We start from the raw sequence: 21,266 nt of genomic DNA, 5'->3' as shown, positions 1-21,266 counted from the left end.
GAAAAATACTGAAAATTAATGAGATAAAAATCCCAATTATTCCAATTAAAATTTTAAAAAATTATATAATAAGCCCAAAAAAGTGGGGAAAAAAAATTACCAAAATAAAAAAACACTGTTATTCAGTGATTTGTACTGAAGGTACTGCTAGCAAAATAGCAAGAGCAAGGAAAAAGGACTAGAAAGGAAAAACAAAAATTTACATGATGGGGACTGTTGACAAAGACAAAAAAAAAAAAAGGCAAAACCCCCTATACTTTTGAAATATCAGTGAGAGTTCCATATGGTCACCAAACGAGATCAATATACAAAAGTCAATTGCGCATCTACACACCAGCAACAAGCTGAAGATGTAACCAGAAATTAAGGTTCCCAGAAATGAATATACCAAGATACCTAAGTTTTTCTGGAAGAAACTATCAACAATTAAGGAGATTAATGAAAAACTTAATATTTAAAATATTAAAGAAGACCTAACTAGACAGAGCATATCTGAATACTCAGTTTGAATACAGGAACAGGAATACTCAAAATTATAAAGATGTCAAGTCTCTTCAGAATCATCTTGGTGGGGGGCGGGGGTGTGGAGGGAGTAGGAGAATCATGACAAGCAGATCCTAAGGAGAACAAGTCTCAGAAAAGAAATGACATCCCAGAAGATCAAGTAGGGGTTTGCTCTACTTGCTAACAAGACTTAATATAAGCTACAGTCACATTATTAGCCCCAAAACAGATCCTCCCACATATAAAAACTTATTAGAGACAGTGCTACAGATCAAGGAGAAAGGATTGGGCTTTCAAGTGAATGGTGCAGAGACAACTGGGTATTCACTTAGAAAAAAATGAAACCATATCCCTACCTCACAACATATACAAAAATTAATTCCCAATAAATTAAGCACAAGAAAAGAGCATCATCACCTCAAGGATAGGGAAGAATTTCTTAAAACATAGCACTAACCATGAAGGAAATATACATGTGATATATTCAATTATACCATAATTAATAAATTCTATATATCAGAAGACACACAAGAGTCAAAATACAAGCCACAAACTGGGAAAAAAATACTTGCAAAAATTATTACCAAAGCAGAACTACATTTAGAATATAAAGAATCTCTAAAAAATAAATCCTAAACTCAAAATGATAAATACTAAACAAACACCTATAAAAAGACACTTCACAGAAGAGGAAACAGGAATGGCCAATAAATACATGACAAGATGTTCAATCTATTTAGCAATTAGGGTAATGCAAATTAAAATCATGATGAATTCACTATTACAAACCCTGACAATCCCAACTTAAAAATTCTGGCAGCTGCATTATACGAATGCAATATCTCATTTTTTCAAAAAATAAATTTAATTTTATTTTTTAAAGATTTTTTATTTATTTGAGAGAGAGAGAGGGAGCACATGGGTGGGGGGAGGGGCAGAGGGAGAGGGAGAAGCAGACTCCCTGCTGAGCAGGGTTAGGCTTAGGGACTCGAGCCCAGGATCCCAGGACCCCGGAACCATGACCTGAGCTGAAAGCAGACGCTTAACCGACTAGCCACCCAGGCAACCCCAAAAATAAATTTAAAAAAGCTTCTCTGGAATAAATGTTTTCTAGCACCCAGTGGGTCATCATGTGGCTTGTTTTTCTACAAGCATGACAAAGACAGCCTCTGACACAGGGATCAATCAGCATTTTGACTGGTATGGCACAAGATTCACTATAAAACAAAGTTCTAGCTTTAGAAACTTTACCATTATCTTTGAAGAGTTACCTCCCACCAATTTCCACTCCCCTTTAAAGAATAAATCTTTGGCTCCTCTAATAGCATTTAAATGTTATCAAGTAGAAACCTAGTCTTCACTGTCAAAAGAGACTCTATCTCAAAATTTACCAGTAAAGTTTTATACTCACTCATCAAGAGAATATACTTACTCCAGAACCCCTTGGTGCCCAAAATCAGAAGTACCGACTTGGGAACTTTTTGACTGGCTCAGAAAAGAGAGTAACTCACACAGGCCACTTACCTGTCATCTGGCCTTTTTGTTCCCCGCTCATAGGCAGAAGAAGGTGGTGAGAGAGAGCCCCTTCGTTTCCTTTTCTCTTTATTTTGAGTTTGCTTGTCTGGGTCTCTCTCTCTTGACCTGTTAGGAGTCTTTGGGGCAGCTGTTTGATCTCTGAAGCCAACAGCATCCCTTCCTCGTTCAGTTACTAAGGGAAAAGGGTTTTTAAAAATTTACTTGGCAGACTCTTCTCCATCATGATAGCATGTCAACTGTATAATACAATTTCTATCCAACAAATGGGCCTATGGACTCCTCCCTCACAGGCCCATTCAGAATTTGGATGAGACACAAGGTGGTGTGGTGTGTGTGTGCGCACTCTACTTCCTGAAAGTCTCTGCCATGAATTCTCTTTTCCACCTTCCCCAACCAAACTCTGAGTCCAAGCCTTCAACGTTTCTAACAAGTTCTGTGGAACACACTCATGCAAAATGTTCCCATTACCTTTAACAGGGAAGTCTGCTTGAAGTTCAAAATGTAAAAGCCTTCAACTGCCTCTATAGCTCTGCACATTTACAGTTTACAGAAGAGCAGCCTGGCATGCTAAGCATAAAAACCTCAAAGGGGAAAAGTCTCTTCAATTAAAAAAAAAGGGGGGGTGGAATTAGACAAATTTTTTAACAACTACCATTTCAAAAGGAAAACATTACAAATACAGATGATGACAGGTAATAACTCAGGAAGTTATCAAAACCAGAGAGCTACATCTTCAAAAAAAGAATGCCATTTTCCTACTGAAAGATAACACTATTAACATTTTCTACTCAGCTTCTTTACCTAGAATGGTCCTCACCCAACTCCACTGTCACTGCTCCCAAAAGCTGTGCTAGGTATTACTTTTTCACTGACCTCACCTCCTACTTTCTCACCCCCCTAAGAAGTCTAAATCCCACCACTGAATATTTCAATATAAATTAACTGGTACCACATGCTGCTGCTTTGTTAGCACGGCTACCCTGATTAATCAGATTGCTCTCTTCTTAAGAGAATTTCTTATAAAATATCTCTCACAGCACAGAGCAGATTCACAATAAACACTAACTGCTTTTTCTTTTTCTCACCTCAGAAAAACATGCTATTGTTTTCTTCCCTAGTGGCAGGGTTAGGTGTACATATGCCATTCTTGTAGTTCTCCTGTTGGTGGGCCCAAAACTCCATTAATTTGCAAAAACGGTTAATCAAGAGCCATGTATGAGCATTTGCCAGTGAGAACAGAACTCATCTCTACCACACGCTGGTAGAAAATGCTATACAATTAAAACAACTGTTCCAGCTCACAGGGTAGTAGAACACATCATTCTTTTGGGAAGTACTACTATCTAGTTTCATCTAGGCCTGCCCATGACCACCCTATTTCCTTCTTAAAACAAGGTTCCTTGTGTTGGTATTAACTTCCTTAAAATGTAGCTATTTCTTCACTATATCCTGGTAAAGTAAGAAAAGGAATCATACTAACAGTTCATATTCTGACTCTGCATCTTATAATATGTGAGGTAGAGAAGTTGTTCCATTTATTCTGGCTGATTTTTTTCATATTATAAAATGAAAGTAAAGCTAGACTACATATTTCCCAAGATATTTTACAGTTCATAGGAATTTTAAAAGTGTTAGGCTCTTTAATTGCTTGACATTGAGGGGTAACTCAGAAGCCAGGCTTTAAGTATTTCTTATAAAAAGCCTGAGACTGATTTGGGGGGGGGGGGCACATATGTGAAGGAGAGACTAAAGCTGGCACACAAAAGGTGGCTTCCTGAAAAGATTACAGTCATCCATTATAGACAATTTTCAGAAGGCATCTCTCAGAGGGCACACCAGACTAGATAATGGCAAAATATTGGGGGGAAACCCTCATAGATATTTAAGTATTGCCCATCTTGCTAATGATTTCAACTCACTGAACCCAGAGAAGCTAGGCTCGCCTGACCAAGGTTACAGTGCCACTGGTTTTGCCAACCAGCACTACTCAACCCTGCCTTCTTTCTTATAGGAGAAATTCTCTGTAGCCGTAAGTAGGATGTTTGGCTATGAAGAAACTAAACCAATAGAGTTAAAAATATTCAAAACAAAAATAAAACCCCAACAATGATGCAAAGTACACCTCACAGGGCTTTAACCTATAAGATTATTTAACCAATAAGACTTAAGATTATAAAAAGCTCTTCATGCCAAAAATAGAGAAAAAGACCAAAAACAAAACAAAACAAAAAAAACAAAAAGGAAAAACGCCAAAAATATGATCACACTGGCTCCTTCCCTCTATCTATGTTGGGTCAATTCTGGAGGGCTCAAGAGATCGACAATAGCCACGATAACTGATCTATTATTTTCATCTTTAAAGAAGCATATTGGAAAATAACAAAGTGGTAAAACCCAGAAACCAGACTACCATGGCCTCCCTGTTATCTTTTCTGTAATAATGATTTTTTCTTTTTCTCCCCCCAAGATTTTTAAGTAATTTTTAAGTAACCCAACGTGGGGCTCAAACCTACAACCCTGAGATCAAGAGTCGTATGTTCTACCGACCCAGCCAGTCAGGCACTCCTGAAATAATGATTCTTAACCTTGTAAGGGATCACTGGCTTCCTGAGAATCTGATGAAAGTTTTGAATTTTCCCCAGAAAAATTCATGTAAATAAAGGATTTTGCATATAATCATCTACAGGTAAAGACTTACACAGACATTTAGGAATACAGGTTTAACAATGCCTGCTCTAGAGGAATAAATGGAAGAAAAGCTTCTAAAAGCCATGATTTCAAGGAAAGCAACAACATAGGCAGTATAAAGGGACATCTCCTTTGGCAAAAATTCACTAAGAAAGAATAAAAAGGCAAGTTTCCAAACTTTTACACCAATTATTTCATTTACCTAATTATATACTGTCCAGTTTCAAAAACAAAACAGCTGAAGTTCTTATCATTTACCTCTGCATATTTCCAAAAGAGTATTTGTAAAGCCATATACACAGAGTACCTCTGAATACCTACTTGTGTTCTCCTTTTCAGTTTGACTTTTCTTTGGAATTCGATATACCTCCTGCAAAAATAAACCAAGAGAAGGGTTATTAGCATGGAGTGGAAGTGATTGTGTTTAAGCTGACTGATTTCACATGGTGACAAAGAAATAGGAATGGGCTGGTATTTAATTATTCTCCAAAATTTGACTTACATCTAGCTTTAAGTAAGAATAGATGCTGGTCCCTTAAAAACAAGTAAAAATGTGTAGCATATAAGCTACACATACACACACACACACACACACACATTTATTATGTATATTTATGTTTCATTTTGTTTTTTAAACATCTACCAATTAATTTAATACTAATCATATGATCTCATTAGCCAAGTAGCAAACTAATTATATTTCTGGAAGGAATATACTTCCTGATAATCTTTCCATATGCTTTCTGCATATAAAATGAAGTCATCTATAGTTCCTTTACTGAGAGTACTCATCAGAACACTCTCGTAAGAACAATTCTAACCTCTCACTTGCCATCGCTACTTAAGGGAAGAAGGGTTAGTAATTACTTAGCTATATAAAAACACCTCAGAAAAACTGTATGTGTGAAGACAACGCCTGCTGTTCCTATTTTTCTATAAATGAAAAACTTGGCTAATGGCCAAATGTAGTATTTCCTTTCATATTGTTATTTTTAAAAAGAAAAGATAAACATTAGATCATTGTTGCTCTTGAAACAGCATCCAAGTGGACCAAAATTCTTCTTGACAAATGTAAACTATGTTTTTAAGCCCCGAATACCTTTTCTTGATGTAGGAATCTAAGGCTTAGAACATGTTCTGTCCCCTGACAATCCCTTGCTGTTTTAGTCATCAAGTAGCTCAACATTTCCTTCTCCAGTCACCTTGGTAAGTGGGCAAATGGCAAATCCACACATTCTCAATGGACCATCACATGATACTCTCCATTTAGAGTAATCTCATAATACTGACCATACCTATATGATTTGGTAATTTCATTTTTTTTTTTAGCAATTGTAGTCCAAGAAAATCAAAGAACTCCTCTTTCCACATGATTACTGGTCCTAGCAGTATTTGTGGAAAGTAAGAGATAATCCACATGCCATACGACCAAGGAAGGGTTAAGATTTAATATTCAGTTGCAATTAAAGATGATAAATACAGACCAAACAGATACTGGGCAATCTATATGAATGTAGAATTTTTAGAAAAAAATCCTTCAACACTTCATGCATGCTGATAAATTACCTAATAAAGATGATGACTGTCATGATTAGATGTGTGTACTTATCCTGTGTGTCAGGTTATCATACTAAGCATTTCAAATGCATTACCTTTTTTGAGCTTCAAAACATCTCTATGAGGTTAAGTACTATTATATCCATTTTACAAATGAGAAAACCTACTTAAAAATCTTAGCAACCTGACCAAGGTTATGATGCTATTGGACAGCATGACTCCACAGCAATTTTAACTTCTGTACTAGACGACCCAGGATATGGTTAACAGTCGGCATTATCTGGGAAGGAGTACCACTTGAGGAACCTAAGCATAAATGTAGGTGGCATCCTCTATTCCCCCAGCCCCTCTTTCATATGTAGGACTTCCACTAGAGCTGTGATTCTCAACTCTGGCTGCACAATTAGACCACTCCAGGAAACTTTCATAGACATACTATGCCAGACAAATAAAATCTAAAATTCCGGGCATGAGTCCCAGGCATCTGTATTTTTTTTTTTTTTTTAAGCTCTCCACATGATTCTGTTGCCTACATGTAGAAGGTTGAGAACAACTGAACTACTATCTTCTCTTAGCAGCCTTCACTCATTCCTCCTCACAAGGGAGAATTTGAGAGAACAAACTGTGTATGCCTGTCCTCAGCTCAAAGCCACCTGGGGGTGGCTCCTCTGAGGAAATGTCTGGAGTTGTCAAGCTGTCAGTGTCTAGCTGTGCGTAATAGTGAATCAGGGTATTGTATTTATAATATAGTATTTATACAGTAAGGACAAAGCTGATATTCTTAGCTCTGACTCCTCTGTCCACCCCCCGGGGGTTACCAAACTTGGGGAAAAAGTAAGAATGCCACTTATCAGCACCTACTCACACTATAAGAAAAAATAGGTATTCTATTAATTTTAAAAGGCTTGGAAATGACTGTTGCATTTGGTACTCTGTAAATCTAGGCACTCCAAAAGGTAACGTGTTCATCATAAAGGCTGCTTAGAACATACAGATATGCAGGTCTGTGTCAACTAAGGATTACGTAATTTTTACCTGTTTAGTTTCTTTTGCCTAAGGTCTTGGGCATTACAAGTGTCCATTACAAGCATTTATAGTAATTTATCACACAGTCCTCAAGCTGGGACCCATTCTATGGTGGCAATTAACGTACCAGAGGAAATGTTTCTCAAAAATATATTAACTCTATCAAAAGTTTAGAGCAACTGGGGGCTATTGGGTGGCTCCGTCGGTTAAGCATCCAACTCTTGATTTCAGCTCGGGTCATGATCTCAGGGTCGTGGGATCGTGGAGAACTGCCTGAGCCTGAGATTCTCTCTCTCCCTCTCCCTCTTCCCTCACCCCCTATCTAAAAATAAGAAAGTTTAGAACAAATGCTAAGTAGAAAATGTATTCTGATATTCACAAAATGGATGATTATTACTGACTTGTGACCAAAAGCTATTGACTTTTACTCTGTACCTAATACTATGGGGAACAAATTCCATCAACATGCACCCAAGCGCTAAGGAGCTACTAACTTGATCCTCCTCTTCATATAGTTAAAGCTGTATATAAAATTTTGGGGCACCTGGGTAGCTCAGTCATTAAGCGTCTGCCTTTGGCTCAGGTGAACTGGGATCGAGCCCTGCATCAGGCTCCCTGCTCAGTGGGAAGCCTGCTTCTCCCTCTCCCACTCCCCCTGCTTGTGTTCCCTCTCTCGCTCTCGCTCTCTGTCAAATAAATAAAATCTTAGAAAAAAAAAAGCTGTATATAAAATTTAAACTGGAAACTCAGATTATCTACTTCGAGGCCCTGAATTTTTCCAAAGTCCCACGATAATGCAACCTGAGAAGGAAGCAGTCATATGAAGATTACTATAATATTTCTTAAAATTATTCTACCTTGTGGATAAATAGCAATAAGGTTAGCTTATATGATATGGAACACTGGAATAGTGTCATACACCTGCAGGCCACTGCAGAAAAATGTTTATCTGAGTTGACTTCACTCACATTAACACTCCATGTAAAATCATTTTCCTCTGTTAAAAATTCTACTCAAGAGACTGGCATGTTATGAAAGAACACTCAATTGTGAGTCAGGAGGCCTGGGTTTTGGGATTATCCCTGCCCTCAGAGAAGCCTACAAGAATCTGGTTCCCCACTCCACCCAATATTCTTTACCTATCACCCTGTTTTACTTCTTTAGTGTCTAGGTGCTGCTCCTAATTAACACACACTCACATGCACTCAAAGCTATAATTCTTATTTAAGTGGTTTTTTAAAAAAGATTTTATTTATTTATTCGCCAGAGAGAGAGAGCAAGTGAGCGCATGAGCAGGAGGAGTGGCAAAGGCAGAGGGAGAAGCAGGCTCCCTGCCAAGCAAGGAGCCCAATGCGGGACTCGATCCCAGGACTCTGGGATAATGACCAGAGCCGAAGGCAGACACTCAACTGACTGAGCCACCCAGGTGTCCCTTGCAGCTATAATTCTTAAGGGCCAAGACTGTCTTACTCTTTGCTGTATCTCTAGCAAAAAGAAAATGCCTGGCACATAGACAACACTCAACTACTTGTTGAATGGACCAGTAAGTGAAATACTACTCATAATTTACAGAAATCACCACAGTGCTAAAAAACTTCAAAGTATTACACAGCTCATTTTTTAAAACTCACTAAATCTATACCTTCATTCTCTTTCATCCCTGGTAAGAATGCTGTTTACAGGCCTCACATATAACTACAAACATGTTTGTGGAGTTGTATTTCCAGGGTCAGATTAATAAGTGTGCCTCCGCAACATTTTGAACTCTTATCAATGCTTAGAACTGCCCACTCTTGGGCAATTAATCATTCCTCTTCAAGGGCTCAAAATCAATCTTCAGAAATTGTTTGATAAACACTAAGTCACTGATAAGTTCATGCACAAGCAATGCATCCAACATCCCTTTATAAAAGTATGTAAATATGTGTGGAGTTGTTTTTAATTTGTAGACACAAAGAACAAGTTCTTTGATGGCTATTTGTGGAAATCTGGTATGCTCATTTAAATAACAAATGTTTAGGTAGAGACTAGGTGTTAAAAGCACGTATCAAGGGTCTCCTATTTTTAAAGGACACTGGAGATACATAGTAGCAGCCACTAAGAGGTTCACAGGCTAACAATGTGGCTGACAATTCTTACTGTGTGCCACGTCCTTTAACTGCATTCTCATATACTCTTACATTGCTATGAGAAGTACCTTTGCTGTATCTACAGTACATAGAAAACAGGCTCAGAGAGGTTAAATAACTATACCAGGGTCATACGATGCCACAGTGAGCTATATATTGGACCCAGGATCTAAGCCTAGATTTGTCTCTGTCCAAAGCATACACTTTTAACCACTACTACTACCTCCTGAACACTCAAGGAAAAGAAAAAGTAGGGCGCCTGGGTGGCTCGGTTGGTTAAGCGACTGCCTTCGGCTCAGGTCATGATCCTGGAGTCCCTGGATCGAGTCCCACATCGGGCTCCCTGCTCGGCAGGGAGTCTGCTTCTCCCTCTGACCCTCCCCCCTCTCATGTGCTCTCTCTCATTCTCTCTCTCTCAAATAAATAAAATCTTTAAAAAAAAAAGAAAAGGAAAAGAAAAAGTAAACACACACTATCATATACTAAAACTGGCCTTAGGAGAGAGGACTGGAAAAAGCATCCTGAAGGAAATAAACATTTGAATTATACTGAAGGATGACTAGGAGTTGTATATAGAAAGAAAGAGGACGAAAATAAAAATATGGTAGACCGAACACATGTGTTTATTACAACTCCATCCTGAAGTCCTAAAAATGACAGTGAAAGAACAAAAAAGTATAGACCCATCCATATTATCTTTTCTTTCTGGGAAATGAATATTGAATATACATGTATACTTAAATTTCTTTTATTCTATGCATTCTCTTTCATGTTCTTTCATTTGATGATTCACAAAGAAAAAAAATACTGTATCCATGAAATAAGATGCTCTTTAAAAGAGGACAGCAAAGGGGCACCTGGGTGGCTCAGTCACTGGGCATCTGCCTTTGGCTAGGGTCGTGGTCCCGGGGTCCTGGGATCGGGCCCTTGCCTTGGGCTCCCTGCTCAGTGGGGAGCCTGCTTCTCCCTCTCCCACTCCCCCTGCTTGTGTTCTCTGTCTGTCAGATGAATAAATGAAATCTTAAAAAAAAAGACAGCAAAAGTAAGAATAAGAACTAGGATAGAAAAAAGAGTTGAAGGTCATCCAGAAAGCAGAAAAAAAATCAAGAAAGAAAATGGGAGATCAAAAAATAAAATTAGAGGATAGGTGATAGATGACTTACATCTAATAGCAAGTATGCCAAAAAGCAAGGAGAGAGAAGACTGAGGGAAGTATAAATTTTTTTTTTAAAAAGAAAATTTTTTAGAACTTAAAGACATGAGTCACCAGATGGAGTCAGAGCACCTACAAATGAATCGAAATGGCATCAGACTTCAATAGACAGCAACGCTGTAAGCTAGAAAATGATACGATGTCTTTAACATTTTAAAGAAAAATTTATTCCCAGGGGCACCTGGGTGGCTCAGTCGGTTAAGAAAAATTTATTCCCAAATGATAATTACATGATCTGCCAAACAAGCAAGAATAAAATAAAGGCATTTTTCAGATCTATAGGGTCTCAAGATTTTATCTACCAGAAGAGAATGTTGAAAACCAAGACTGTGGAGGGTCTAAAATTCAAGATTCTCAATTCTGTGTCACACATTTCATAAATTATCTACAGTGTAAAAAGTACCATACTAGATACTTAAAAAAAACAAACAACTAAACAATTCCTGAGAGAACAATGGAAAAACACTGGAAAGTTAACGTAAATCAATTACTTAGCATTTAGAATATGACACAGACATATACACATTTGTATATAAATTCAACAACTGGGCATTCAATACAGATCAATTATCCAAGCTCTATCTTTGAGCAAGTAACCAGGAAGTGGTGGCTACTTAAAAATAACACCTGCAAAAGATCTAAAGATGTCATTCACATCTGTCATAACTTTGAAAAAAGTTATTTTTCAACAATACTGTCCCTAACAGAAAATCTTAGTTATCTAGAAACTGCACTTTTAGAGTGACTGCTACAATTAGCAATAGCAATTTTTTAAAAAGATTTTATTTGAGAGAGCGTGTGGGCTTGCGTGCGCTGACAGGCTCACACACCCGAGCATGGGCGGGGCAGGGGGAGGGGAGGGCAGAGGGAGAGGGACAGGCAGACTCTGCACTGAGCCTGAAGCCCAACATGGGAGCTCGACCCCACCACCCCACCCTACCTGGAGACCATGACTTAAGCCGAAATCAAGAGTCTGATGCCCAACTGACTGAGCCACCCAGGTGCCCCAAGCAATTTTTTAATTTAAAAAAGGAGATGGATGTTTTGAATATGGATTACTAAGAAAATGATGCTATTAATAAAAATGTACATCAGAGAATGATGAACCAGCCTGTAAGAGAAGACTATGAACTTGCATCTGAAAGGCAAGTGGAAGCGTCAACAGAAAGCTGAAATACAGATCTGAAATTTAGGAAACAGGCTAAGGAAAGAGATCTACATTTTGGGAAAATCTTAAAAGATGATAACTTATATTGATTATGGTACTTAGGAGATGGCCAAGAGAGAAAGTACATAAAGAAAAACAGGCTGACTTGAAAGAAAATAAAATTTAAGGGTTGAAAGTCTTTATACTTAATTCGTACAGTACGTTTTCTATTTTTTAATAAATACTTGCCAGCCATCCCACTTCTGAGCAAATATCCAAAGAGAATGAAAATGGGATCTCCAAGAGAGCTGCACTCCCATATTCACGGCAGCATCACTCACACTAGCCAAGATATGGAAACAACCTAAGCGTCCGTTAACAGATGAATGGAGAAGATGCAGTGTACAATTACATGATGCAACATTATTCAGTCATGAGAAAAAAAGAAATCTTGCCATTTGTGACAACATGGATGAACCCTGAGGATATTATGCTAAGTGAAATAGTGAGGATGCACAGAAATTGAAAACCTTATACACTACTGGTAGGAATGTAAAATCGACCAGCTATCATGGAAAAGTGTCTGGCAGTTCCTCAAAAGTTAAATATGCAGTTACCATAACTCAAAAACTCCACTCCTAGATACATACCCAAGAGAAATGAAAGCCAGTATTCACACAAAAATTTGTACATAAAAATTCATAGTAACTGTATTCCTAACAGTCAGAAAGTAGAAACAACACAATGTCCATCAGCTGATAAATGGGTAACAAAATGGGTTAAAAAATATCCATACAAGGGAGTATTATTCACCTATAAAATGGAATTAAGTACTGATAAATGCTACAACACAGATGAATCCTGAAAACGTTATGCTAAGTAAAAACCAAATACAAAAGGCCATTATTACAGGATTCCATTTATCCTTGTTCACAGATTGTGCAAATTCACCAACGCACTAAAATTTCTTTGTAATCCTCAAATCAGTAAGTTAGAAAAAATGTCACTAATTCTTCCCCAAGAAGTCAAGACTACCACTGATGTTTTTTGGTATACTTTTTCCAAATAATGGACTGATAACATGATGCAACACTATTCCCCAGTCTCTCAGAATCCTTTCAGTACTCTTTTTGGAAATGCTTCTAGTATACTCATACCCTTGTATATTTTCTTTCCAACTTCCTTAATATCATTTTCACTGACTTTATGAAATCAATGCATTTTTATTTTGTAACAGGTCTACATTGTATTTGTACTGCATTGCCCAATTTTTATAACAGTGAGACTTTAGCTAAGAAAGACAACAACCCTTTAGACAAAGACAGATGCTAATGTTAACAGAGATGGGATGTTTAGATGACAATTTTTTAGTGTTCAGCTCATCAATTAATGTTTTTTGTCATAATGTTTGCTTCTCTAAGCAATCTTGAAACTGAAGATTAAGATACTGAGAACACCATATATTTGTGTATCTGTGTGTATCTATATATGAATGTGGACTTACGTATTTAATTACATGTGAGAGAGAAGCTTTTCCAAGGTAACTGAATGTTTGAAAATGATTTCAAAAACCCCACCACATCCCAGGATTTTTAGGCCTTTGTGAAGTTGTAGTGCCAAAAGCAAACATACCAAATATTTGTCTGGATTTACTGAACACTGAAAATTTAGAAAAAGAGGTAAGAAATTAGAGAAACATATAACAATTTTGGGTAAGATATGAACATGTCATGGAACCTGATTCACAATTCTATACACTAAAGATTAAAAATTGGGGCGCCTGGGTGGCTCAGTCAGTTAAGGACTCTTGGTTTTGGCTCAGGTCGAGATCTTGAGTTGTGGGATCGAGCCCTGCGTCGGGCTCCGTGCTCAGCAGGCAGTCTGCTTGGGATTCTCTCTCCCCCTCTGCCCCTCCCCCAGCTTGTGCAAGCTCTCTCAAATAAATGAATGAAAAATAAAGATTAAAAATCCATTATCTCAATTAACAAAATAAAAAAATGAACATACAACATATAACTTCAATGTCTATGGCCCTACACCACCCCAAGGCCCAATCAAAGAAAAAAAATTACTGGACAAATACTGCTATGTACCCTAGCTCCTGGGAATAAACACCTTCAGTGGTAATGGCTCTACAACCAGGATTTAGCTTCCTTTAACAGAAGGAAGAATTGTTAACTCCTATCATCATGTCCTCGTAGAGCATGAGTCTGTGGTTTTACCTCACAAACTGTATTACGAATGGTGGGAGTAGAGGGATCTCCATTAGGTCACAGAGGTCTTGAGATCTGACTACAAAGAAAATTTAGAGGAGAGCATAAATGTCTGGAGATTTCATAAAATCACACACATGAGAGAGGCAGAGGAAGGGAGAGTGAAGAAAAAGCAGAGAATAGTTTTACTTATTCTTTTAAACCCCTGAAGATACTCTTCTAACTTCAGACAACTGGGCTCCCATGAAATGGAAGGTAGTAAGATTGAATTTCAGTTTTCAGCCACTCAAATGGGCAAAACATATGGTCACAGTTCTTAAAATAGGAAATACAAATGTAAAGATACTCAATACTTCATGCATAAGAGACATGCAAATTATAACTACAATAATAGTCTATTTTTGCCTATCAGTCCAACCAAGATAAAGTTAGACAATATTTGTGTTGGCCAGGGTGTAGTGAAATAGGCACCCTTATGCATATACATTACTGATGAGTTAAATTGGTATAACTATAAAGATCAATTTTGGCAAGACCTATTAACTACAGATAACACAAACCAGGATTCAGATATACTACTTTTAGTAATTTATCCAACATGTATATTCCAAACAGGTATACGCGAATGTGTTCGAAATGACTTATATAAAAGTTCCATGCTAAGCTAAAGAAAGGAATCAATCACAATGGCTATCAAAATAGGGGATTGATTAATATGACTAACAGGAGACTGATTATGGCATATCTTTACAATAAAATATCACACAGGTATGAAAACTAAATTCTTTAAAACTTGGTATAAAACAAGCTTCATAATGTGTTAAATAAAAAATAAGGAGCTAAATAGTGCTTCCAGTTTTATAAAAAAGATCAATTACATGCATCCACTATGTACAAATTATCTCTGGAAGGATACACAAGAAGTTGGTTGTGCTGTCTGCCTTCAGGGAACAAGACAGGGGGGCAGGGGTAGGAGCAAAACACTTCACTGTCGGGCGCCTGGGTGGCTCAGTTGGCTAAGCGACTGCCTTCGGCTCAGGTCATGATCCTGGAGTCCCAGGATTGAGTCCCGCGTCGGGCTCCCTGCTCGGCAGGGAGTCTGCTTCTCCCTCTGACCCTCCTCCCTCTCATGCTGTCTCTCATTCTCTCAAATAAATAAATAAAATCTTTAAAAAAAAAAAAAAAAACACTTCACTGTGTGCATACTGAACTTTCTATCATGTACAGGAATGGCCTATTTAAAAATTAAAATGAAAAGAAGAGAAAAAGATAACGTGCCTCAGAAGAAGCCCTCAACAAAGTACCAAAAGACTTTTGGGGCATTATGGCTGTATTCATGGTAAAGACCATCACCTGAGGGTTGTGAGGTCTCAGGCAGAGAGGCCTAAGGAACTGGACATTCTCAAAACAACTTTTAAATGCTGCTCTTCAGAAAGTGCCATACCTTAAAAGCTCTCTTAGGTCACTGCCGTTCACTTTAAACTTGTCCCCCCGGCCCCTCCTTCTTCTCCAGCCTTACCCAGCTTGACTCTAATTCAAAGAATCTATCTTAACAATGCTCAGTTTTATTCACCACACAACTAAATGTGCTGGATTTATGCTAAGTACTAAAGCACAAGGTGAACACTGGACACCAGTCCCTGCTTTCAAGACCTCTCTAGCCCAACAGTAAATATGTGTGTAGAAAAATAGTGTTTTGGGGGCACCTGGGTGGCTCAGTCTTTAAGTGTCTGCCTTCAGCTCAGGTCATGGTCCCAGGGTCCTGGGATCGAGCCCCACATCGGGCTCCCTGCTTGGCGGGAAGCCTGCTTCTCCCTCTCCCACTCCCCCTGCCTGTGTTCCCTCTCTCGCTGTGTCTGTCAAATAAAAAAAAAATCTTAAAAAAAAAAAAGAAAAAGAAGTGTTTTAATGCTGATAATCACTGAAGAATAATCAAGGTCATGATGATTAAATGTTTCTCAATTTCAGAATTCTGTTTTCTAGGCAAATTAATTCCAAATCTAAGATTTTTCCTTACACCTTCCAAATAATTTTTCTAACTAAAACTTAAAAAGCACCACAGCCCTCCAAGTGATTGCACTGAAGTTAGTATGTTGCACTGGTCAATCCAACGCTGCAGTTAAGAGTAGGTGGTCATTATTTAACATAGTACTGGAAGTCCTAGCCACAACAATCCAACAAGAGTAAGGAATAAAATGCATCCAAATTGGTAAGAAAGATATAAAACTTTCACTATTTATAGATGACATGGTACTATAATATAGAAAACTCAGAAGACTCCACCGAAAAACTACTAGAATGATAAATGAATTTGGTAAGGTTGCAGGACACAAAATCAACATACAGAAATCCATGGCATTTTTATATACCAATAATGAAGCAACAGAAAGAGAAATTAAGAAAGCAATCCCATTTATAATTGTACCAAAGATAATAAAATACCCAGGAATAAATTTAATAACCAAGGAGGTAAAAGACCTGTACTCTGAAAACTGTAAAACATCAATGAAAGATATTGAAGACAACCCAAACAAGTAGATATTTCATGCTCATGGACTGGATAAATACTGTTAAAATGTCCATACTACCAAAAACAATCTATAGATTTAATGCAATCCTTATCAAAACACCACCAACATTTTTCAAAGAACTAGAACAAACAATCCCAAAATTTGTATGGAACCAGAGAAGACCCTGAATAGCCAAAACAATCTTGGGGGGGAAAAAACCAACAACAAAGCTGGAGGTATCACAATTCCAGATTTCAAGTTACATTACAAGGCTGTAGTAATCAAAAAAGTATGGTATTGGCACAAAAATAGGCACATAGATCAATGAAACAGAACAGAAATCCCAGAAATAAACCCATGTTTATATGTCGATTAATCTTTGACAAGGGAGGAATGAATACACTACGGGAAAAAGCCTCTTCAACAAATGGTATCAAGAGAACTGGACAGCTAAATGCAAAATATTCAAACTTGGACCACTGGCTTACACCATACACAAAGATAAATTCCAAATGGATTAAGGACCTGAATGTAAGACCTGAAACCATAAAAATCCTAGAGAACACAGGCAGTAATTTCTCTGACACCAGCCATAGCTGCATTTTTCTAAATATGTCTCCTGAGGCAAGGAAAACAAAAGCAAAAATAAACTACTGGGGCTTCATCAAAATAAAAAGCTTCTGCACAGTGAAGGAAACAGTCAACAAAACTAAAAGGCAACCTACGGAATGGAAGAAGATATTGGCAAATGACATATCCGTTAAAGGGTTAGTATCCAAAATATATTAAGAACTTATACAACTTGGTGTGCCTGGGTGGCTCAGTCATTAAGCATCTGCCTTCGGCTCGGGTCATGATCCCAGGGTCCTGGGATGAAGCCCTGCATTGCATCAGCCCCGCATCGGGCTCCCTGCTCGGCAGGAAACCTGCTTCTCCCTCTCCCACTCCCCACTGCTTGTGTTCCCTCTCTCGCTGTCTCTGTCAAATAAAAAAATAAAATCTTAAAAAAAAAAAAAAAAAAAGGACTTAAACAACACCACAAAAACAAATAATCAAGTTTAAAATGGGCAGGGGCATTTTTAAATAGGTGGCTCAGCCGGTTAAGGGTCTGCCTTCGGCTCAGGTCATGATCTCAGGGTCCTGGGATCGAGCCCCATGTGGGGTTCTTTGCTCAGCAGGGAGTCTGCTTCTCCCTCTCCCTCCCACTCATGCTCTCTCTCTCTCAAATAAATAAAATCTTGAAAGAAAGAAAAGAAAGAAAAAGAAAGAAAAGAAAGAAAGAAAAGAAAGAAAAGAAAGAAAAGAAAGAAAGAAAAGAAAGAAAAAAAAAGAAAGAAAGAAAGAAAGAAAGAAAGAAAGAAAGAAAGAAAGAAAGAAAGAAAGAAAGAAAGAAAGAAAGAAATGAGTGTTGGTGAGGATATGGGAAAATAGGAACCCTCCTGCACTGTTGGTAAGAATGCAAACTGTTACAGCTACTGTGAAGAAAGTATGGAGGTTCCTCAGAAAGTTAAAAATGAAACTACCCTAGAATCCAGCAATTGCACTGTTGGGTATTACCCAAAGAATACAAAAACACTAGTTCAAAGGGATACATCACCCCTATGTTTATTGTAGCATTATTTACAATAGCCAAATTATGGAAGCAGCACAAGTGTCCATCAATAGATGAATGGATAAAGAAGAATGGATAAAGAAGATAAAGAAGATGTGGATAAAATAGATGAATGGATAAAGAAGATATATATATATATATATGTATGTCATTCAGCCATAAAAAAATGAAATCTTGCCATTTGCAACAACATGGATAGAGCTAGAGAGTATAATGCTAAGCAAAATAAGCTAGTCAGAGAAGATAAATACCATATGATTTCACTCATATGTGGAATTTAAGAAACAAAACAAATGAGCAAAGGAGGAAAAAAAAAAAGGGAAAGAGAAACAAACCAAGAAACAGACTCTTAACTACAGAGGACAAACTGATGGATACCAGAAGGGAAGTAGGTAGGAGATTGGGTGAAATAGGTCATGGGGATTGAAGAGTATATTTATCGTGATGAGCCCTGAGTATGGAAGTGTTGAGTCACCGTACTGTACACCTGAAACTAATGTAACACTGTATGTTAACAATACTGGAGTTAAAATTAAAAACTTGAAAAAAATTTAAAAAAGAGTAGGTTGTCAACCCAGCACTGCAGTTAAGAGTAGGAACCCCTCTGGTGTCCAAATCATCTAGAAAATACTTTTTGAACTACAGTTCATTCCTTTCCCAATGCACACATATACACATCCTTGTTTGAGAAGCTTCTCATATTTATGAACCCTTGCCCTACAAAACCCCAGTTTTGCATATGATTTCAATCATAGATCATAGGTTGAAAATCTCTGCAGGATTAAGGAAAAAAAAGATAGTTGAACAAAACACTAAAATGGTAGTTTCTATGATTTCAGAATGAATTTGGACTTACTACAGTTTCTAAATCAGAAGCAGATTAAGAGAAATCTGAAGTATTCACCAAAGATACATAATTACGTGAACCGCCTAGCAAGGATATAGAAATCACTATTTACTGGAATAGAAAAAGAAATGGTAAGAATATGGGATTTAAATCAGAAGACCTGAGTCAATTTTCAGCTCTGTCATTTAAAAGCTAAGTCACAACCTCACAGGCCTGTTTGTTTCCATTTACAGGGGATAAAAACACCACTACTTACTTCATAGGTTTGTAAAGATTATATGACACTCATTCAAATGTTTTCTGATCACCTATCAAATAAAATAAACATAACACATATTCAATAAGCAGCATGATACCATGGAAAAAGATGGACCTTCTTCACATCTTCAAAGACTTATGAAGTGCCAAAGGACATACCTGGCTCTCACAGTACCCTAGGGAGACTTGAGTGACCAAGACAGAAGTGTTCTCTGCCCTCACACTCTGTACAAGTATAAAACGTTATGTGCTATGGCTGGAAAGGATGTTATGAGAGCATACAGAAAGGGCAGAATACTCTTAGAGGAATGGGAATGGCTTTCCTGGGGAAAGGATGAAACTTTAACGAGAAGAGACATCTAAACAAAAGACAGTGTTTTCACACCTGAGTGTGTGTGTGTGTGTGTGTGTGTGTACGAACATTAGTAGCACAGACCCACTGGGGGGCCAGAACAGCTGAAGGTGATACGGCATAAATGAATAAGGACCAGACTATGCCATGGTATGCAAGCCTCATAAGAAAAACGGATTTCACTGGAACAGTGTAATGAGGAACCATTTATAAGGTTTTTTTTTTAAAGATTTTATTTATTTATTTGACAGAAAGAGACACAGCGAGAGAGGGAACACAAGCAGGGAGAGGGGGAGTGGGAGAGGGAGAGGGAGAAGCAGGCTTCCTGCTGAGCAGGGAGCCCGATGTGGGGCTCGATCCCAGGACCCTGGGATCATGACCTGAGCTGAAGGCAGACGCTTAATGACTAAACCACCCAGGTGCCCCTGTATTAAGATGTTTAAAAGAAAACTTCTAAATTTTGCATTTCATGCCATCAAATAGTATTTTCTTCCCAAATCAAAATAAATCTGATAGGAGTTTGGGGGAAAAAAATCCATAGCTGAAAGCAGGCCTATTTTTAAAATAAAAATATTTTTAAAATGTGTTTCCTTCTTGAAAAATCAGTGTATTTTTGTTGTTAAAAATAAATGAACAGAGACACCTGGGCAGCTCAGTCGGTTAAGCATCCAACTCTTGATATCAGCTGAGGTCTTGATCTCAGGGTTGTGAGTTCAAGCCTGCCCCCCAAATTAACTGAACAAATAAAGTTTGCTCTGAGATACACTTTTCAAATTATAATCTCATATTTAATTAAATGTGTAAAGCTCTCAGTCCTTTGTTATAATTTTCCTTCTTCGTATAAGTTTAGTTTAATTATCCATATTTATCTTTCTTCCTAGTTTTTCTAATGCTAATGTGATTTCTTGTAATTCAGTAAGATACAGGGTAAAATAATGCTTTTGGAAGAATGTTTAATAGAAAATTAAAATGGCAAAAAAATAAAAACAAACCACACACACACACACACACACACACAAAACAAGACTCCATGAGTCTAAACTCATATTAATCAATGAATACAGAATTACATGGGGCAGCAGGGAAAGCTCTTGCTTACAAGAAGGTCAACCAAAACATACAGAAGTAAAAGGAATGATGGGTTAGAAAAATCACCACTTGGCAACCATCACAGCTGTAAGCGATTCAGGCAAATTCACCAGATCTTGAAACTAATGAATAAACTTGATAAAAAACAGAATATTTACATACTTCCAAAGGTGCTCCTCTCTGATACTTTTTAATTATAAGGAGAAAACAGTAATTTTACACTGGAAAAACCTGGGAGACGCCACCTTAACCAAGTGATCAAAGCTGATGATGCCAATAATGGGACAAATCAACATCATGTGGACACTATTTAATATTCCTGACAAAATGTATGACCTGAATCCAAAAGAAAACTTCAGACAAGCCCAAACTGAGGAATATTCTAAAAAATTCAAAAGTATTTTAAAAATTTGAAGTTTATAAAAGGCAAAGAAAGACTGAGGAACTATTCCAGATTAAAGGCTCCTAAAGAGATACAACTCAATGTAACACTTTAACTCAGATTCTGGATCAGAATTTTTTGTTTTTCTTTTCTTTTTTTTTTGCCATAGAGGACATTATATAAACAACTGGCAAAACCTGAAT

The 21,266-nt window shown here is 37.5% G+C and overlaps 1 protein-coding gene across 8 annotated transcripts in view; it reads right to left on the bottom strand.

Annotated features, from left to right (window-relative positions):
- SETD2 (SET domain containing 2, histone lysine methyltransferase) overlaps positions 1–21,266 on the bottom strand; it is a 125,957-nt gene that overhangs the window by 35,677 nt on the left and 69,014 nt on the right. For 4 of the 8 annotated variants that reach the window (XM_064596875.1, XM_045862551.3, XM_064596879.1 and 1 more), the window contains 2 exons: positions 5,050–5,098; positions 2,029–2,212 (listed from right to left, as the gene is read on the bottom strand). In XM_064596875.1, the coding sequence (XP_064452945.1) occupies positions 2,029–2,212; positions 5,050–5,098 (233 nt within the window). Of the gene's footprint in view, positions 1–2,028; positions 2,213–5,049; positions 5,099–21,266 lie in introns of those variants that run through there. The other 4 variants (XM_064596884.1, XR_010413371.1, XR_010413369.1 and 1 more) reach the window with 3 other exon arrangements.

The sequence above is a fragment of the Mirounga angustirostris genome, unplaced genomic scaffold (genome assembly GCF_029215605.1).
Source record: "Mirounga angustirostris isolate CCGP_5_RB_7025 unplaced genomic scaffold, mMirAng1.0.hap1 SCAF_1, whole genome shotgun sequence".
NCBI lineage: Eukaryota > Metazoa > Chordata > Mammalia > Carnivora > Phocidae > Mirounga > Mirounga angustirostris.
The sequence above is the reverse complement of the archived record's forward strand: the minus strand, read 5'-3'. Positions and strand labels throughout refer to the sequence as shown.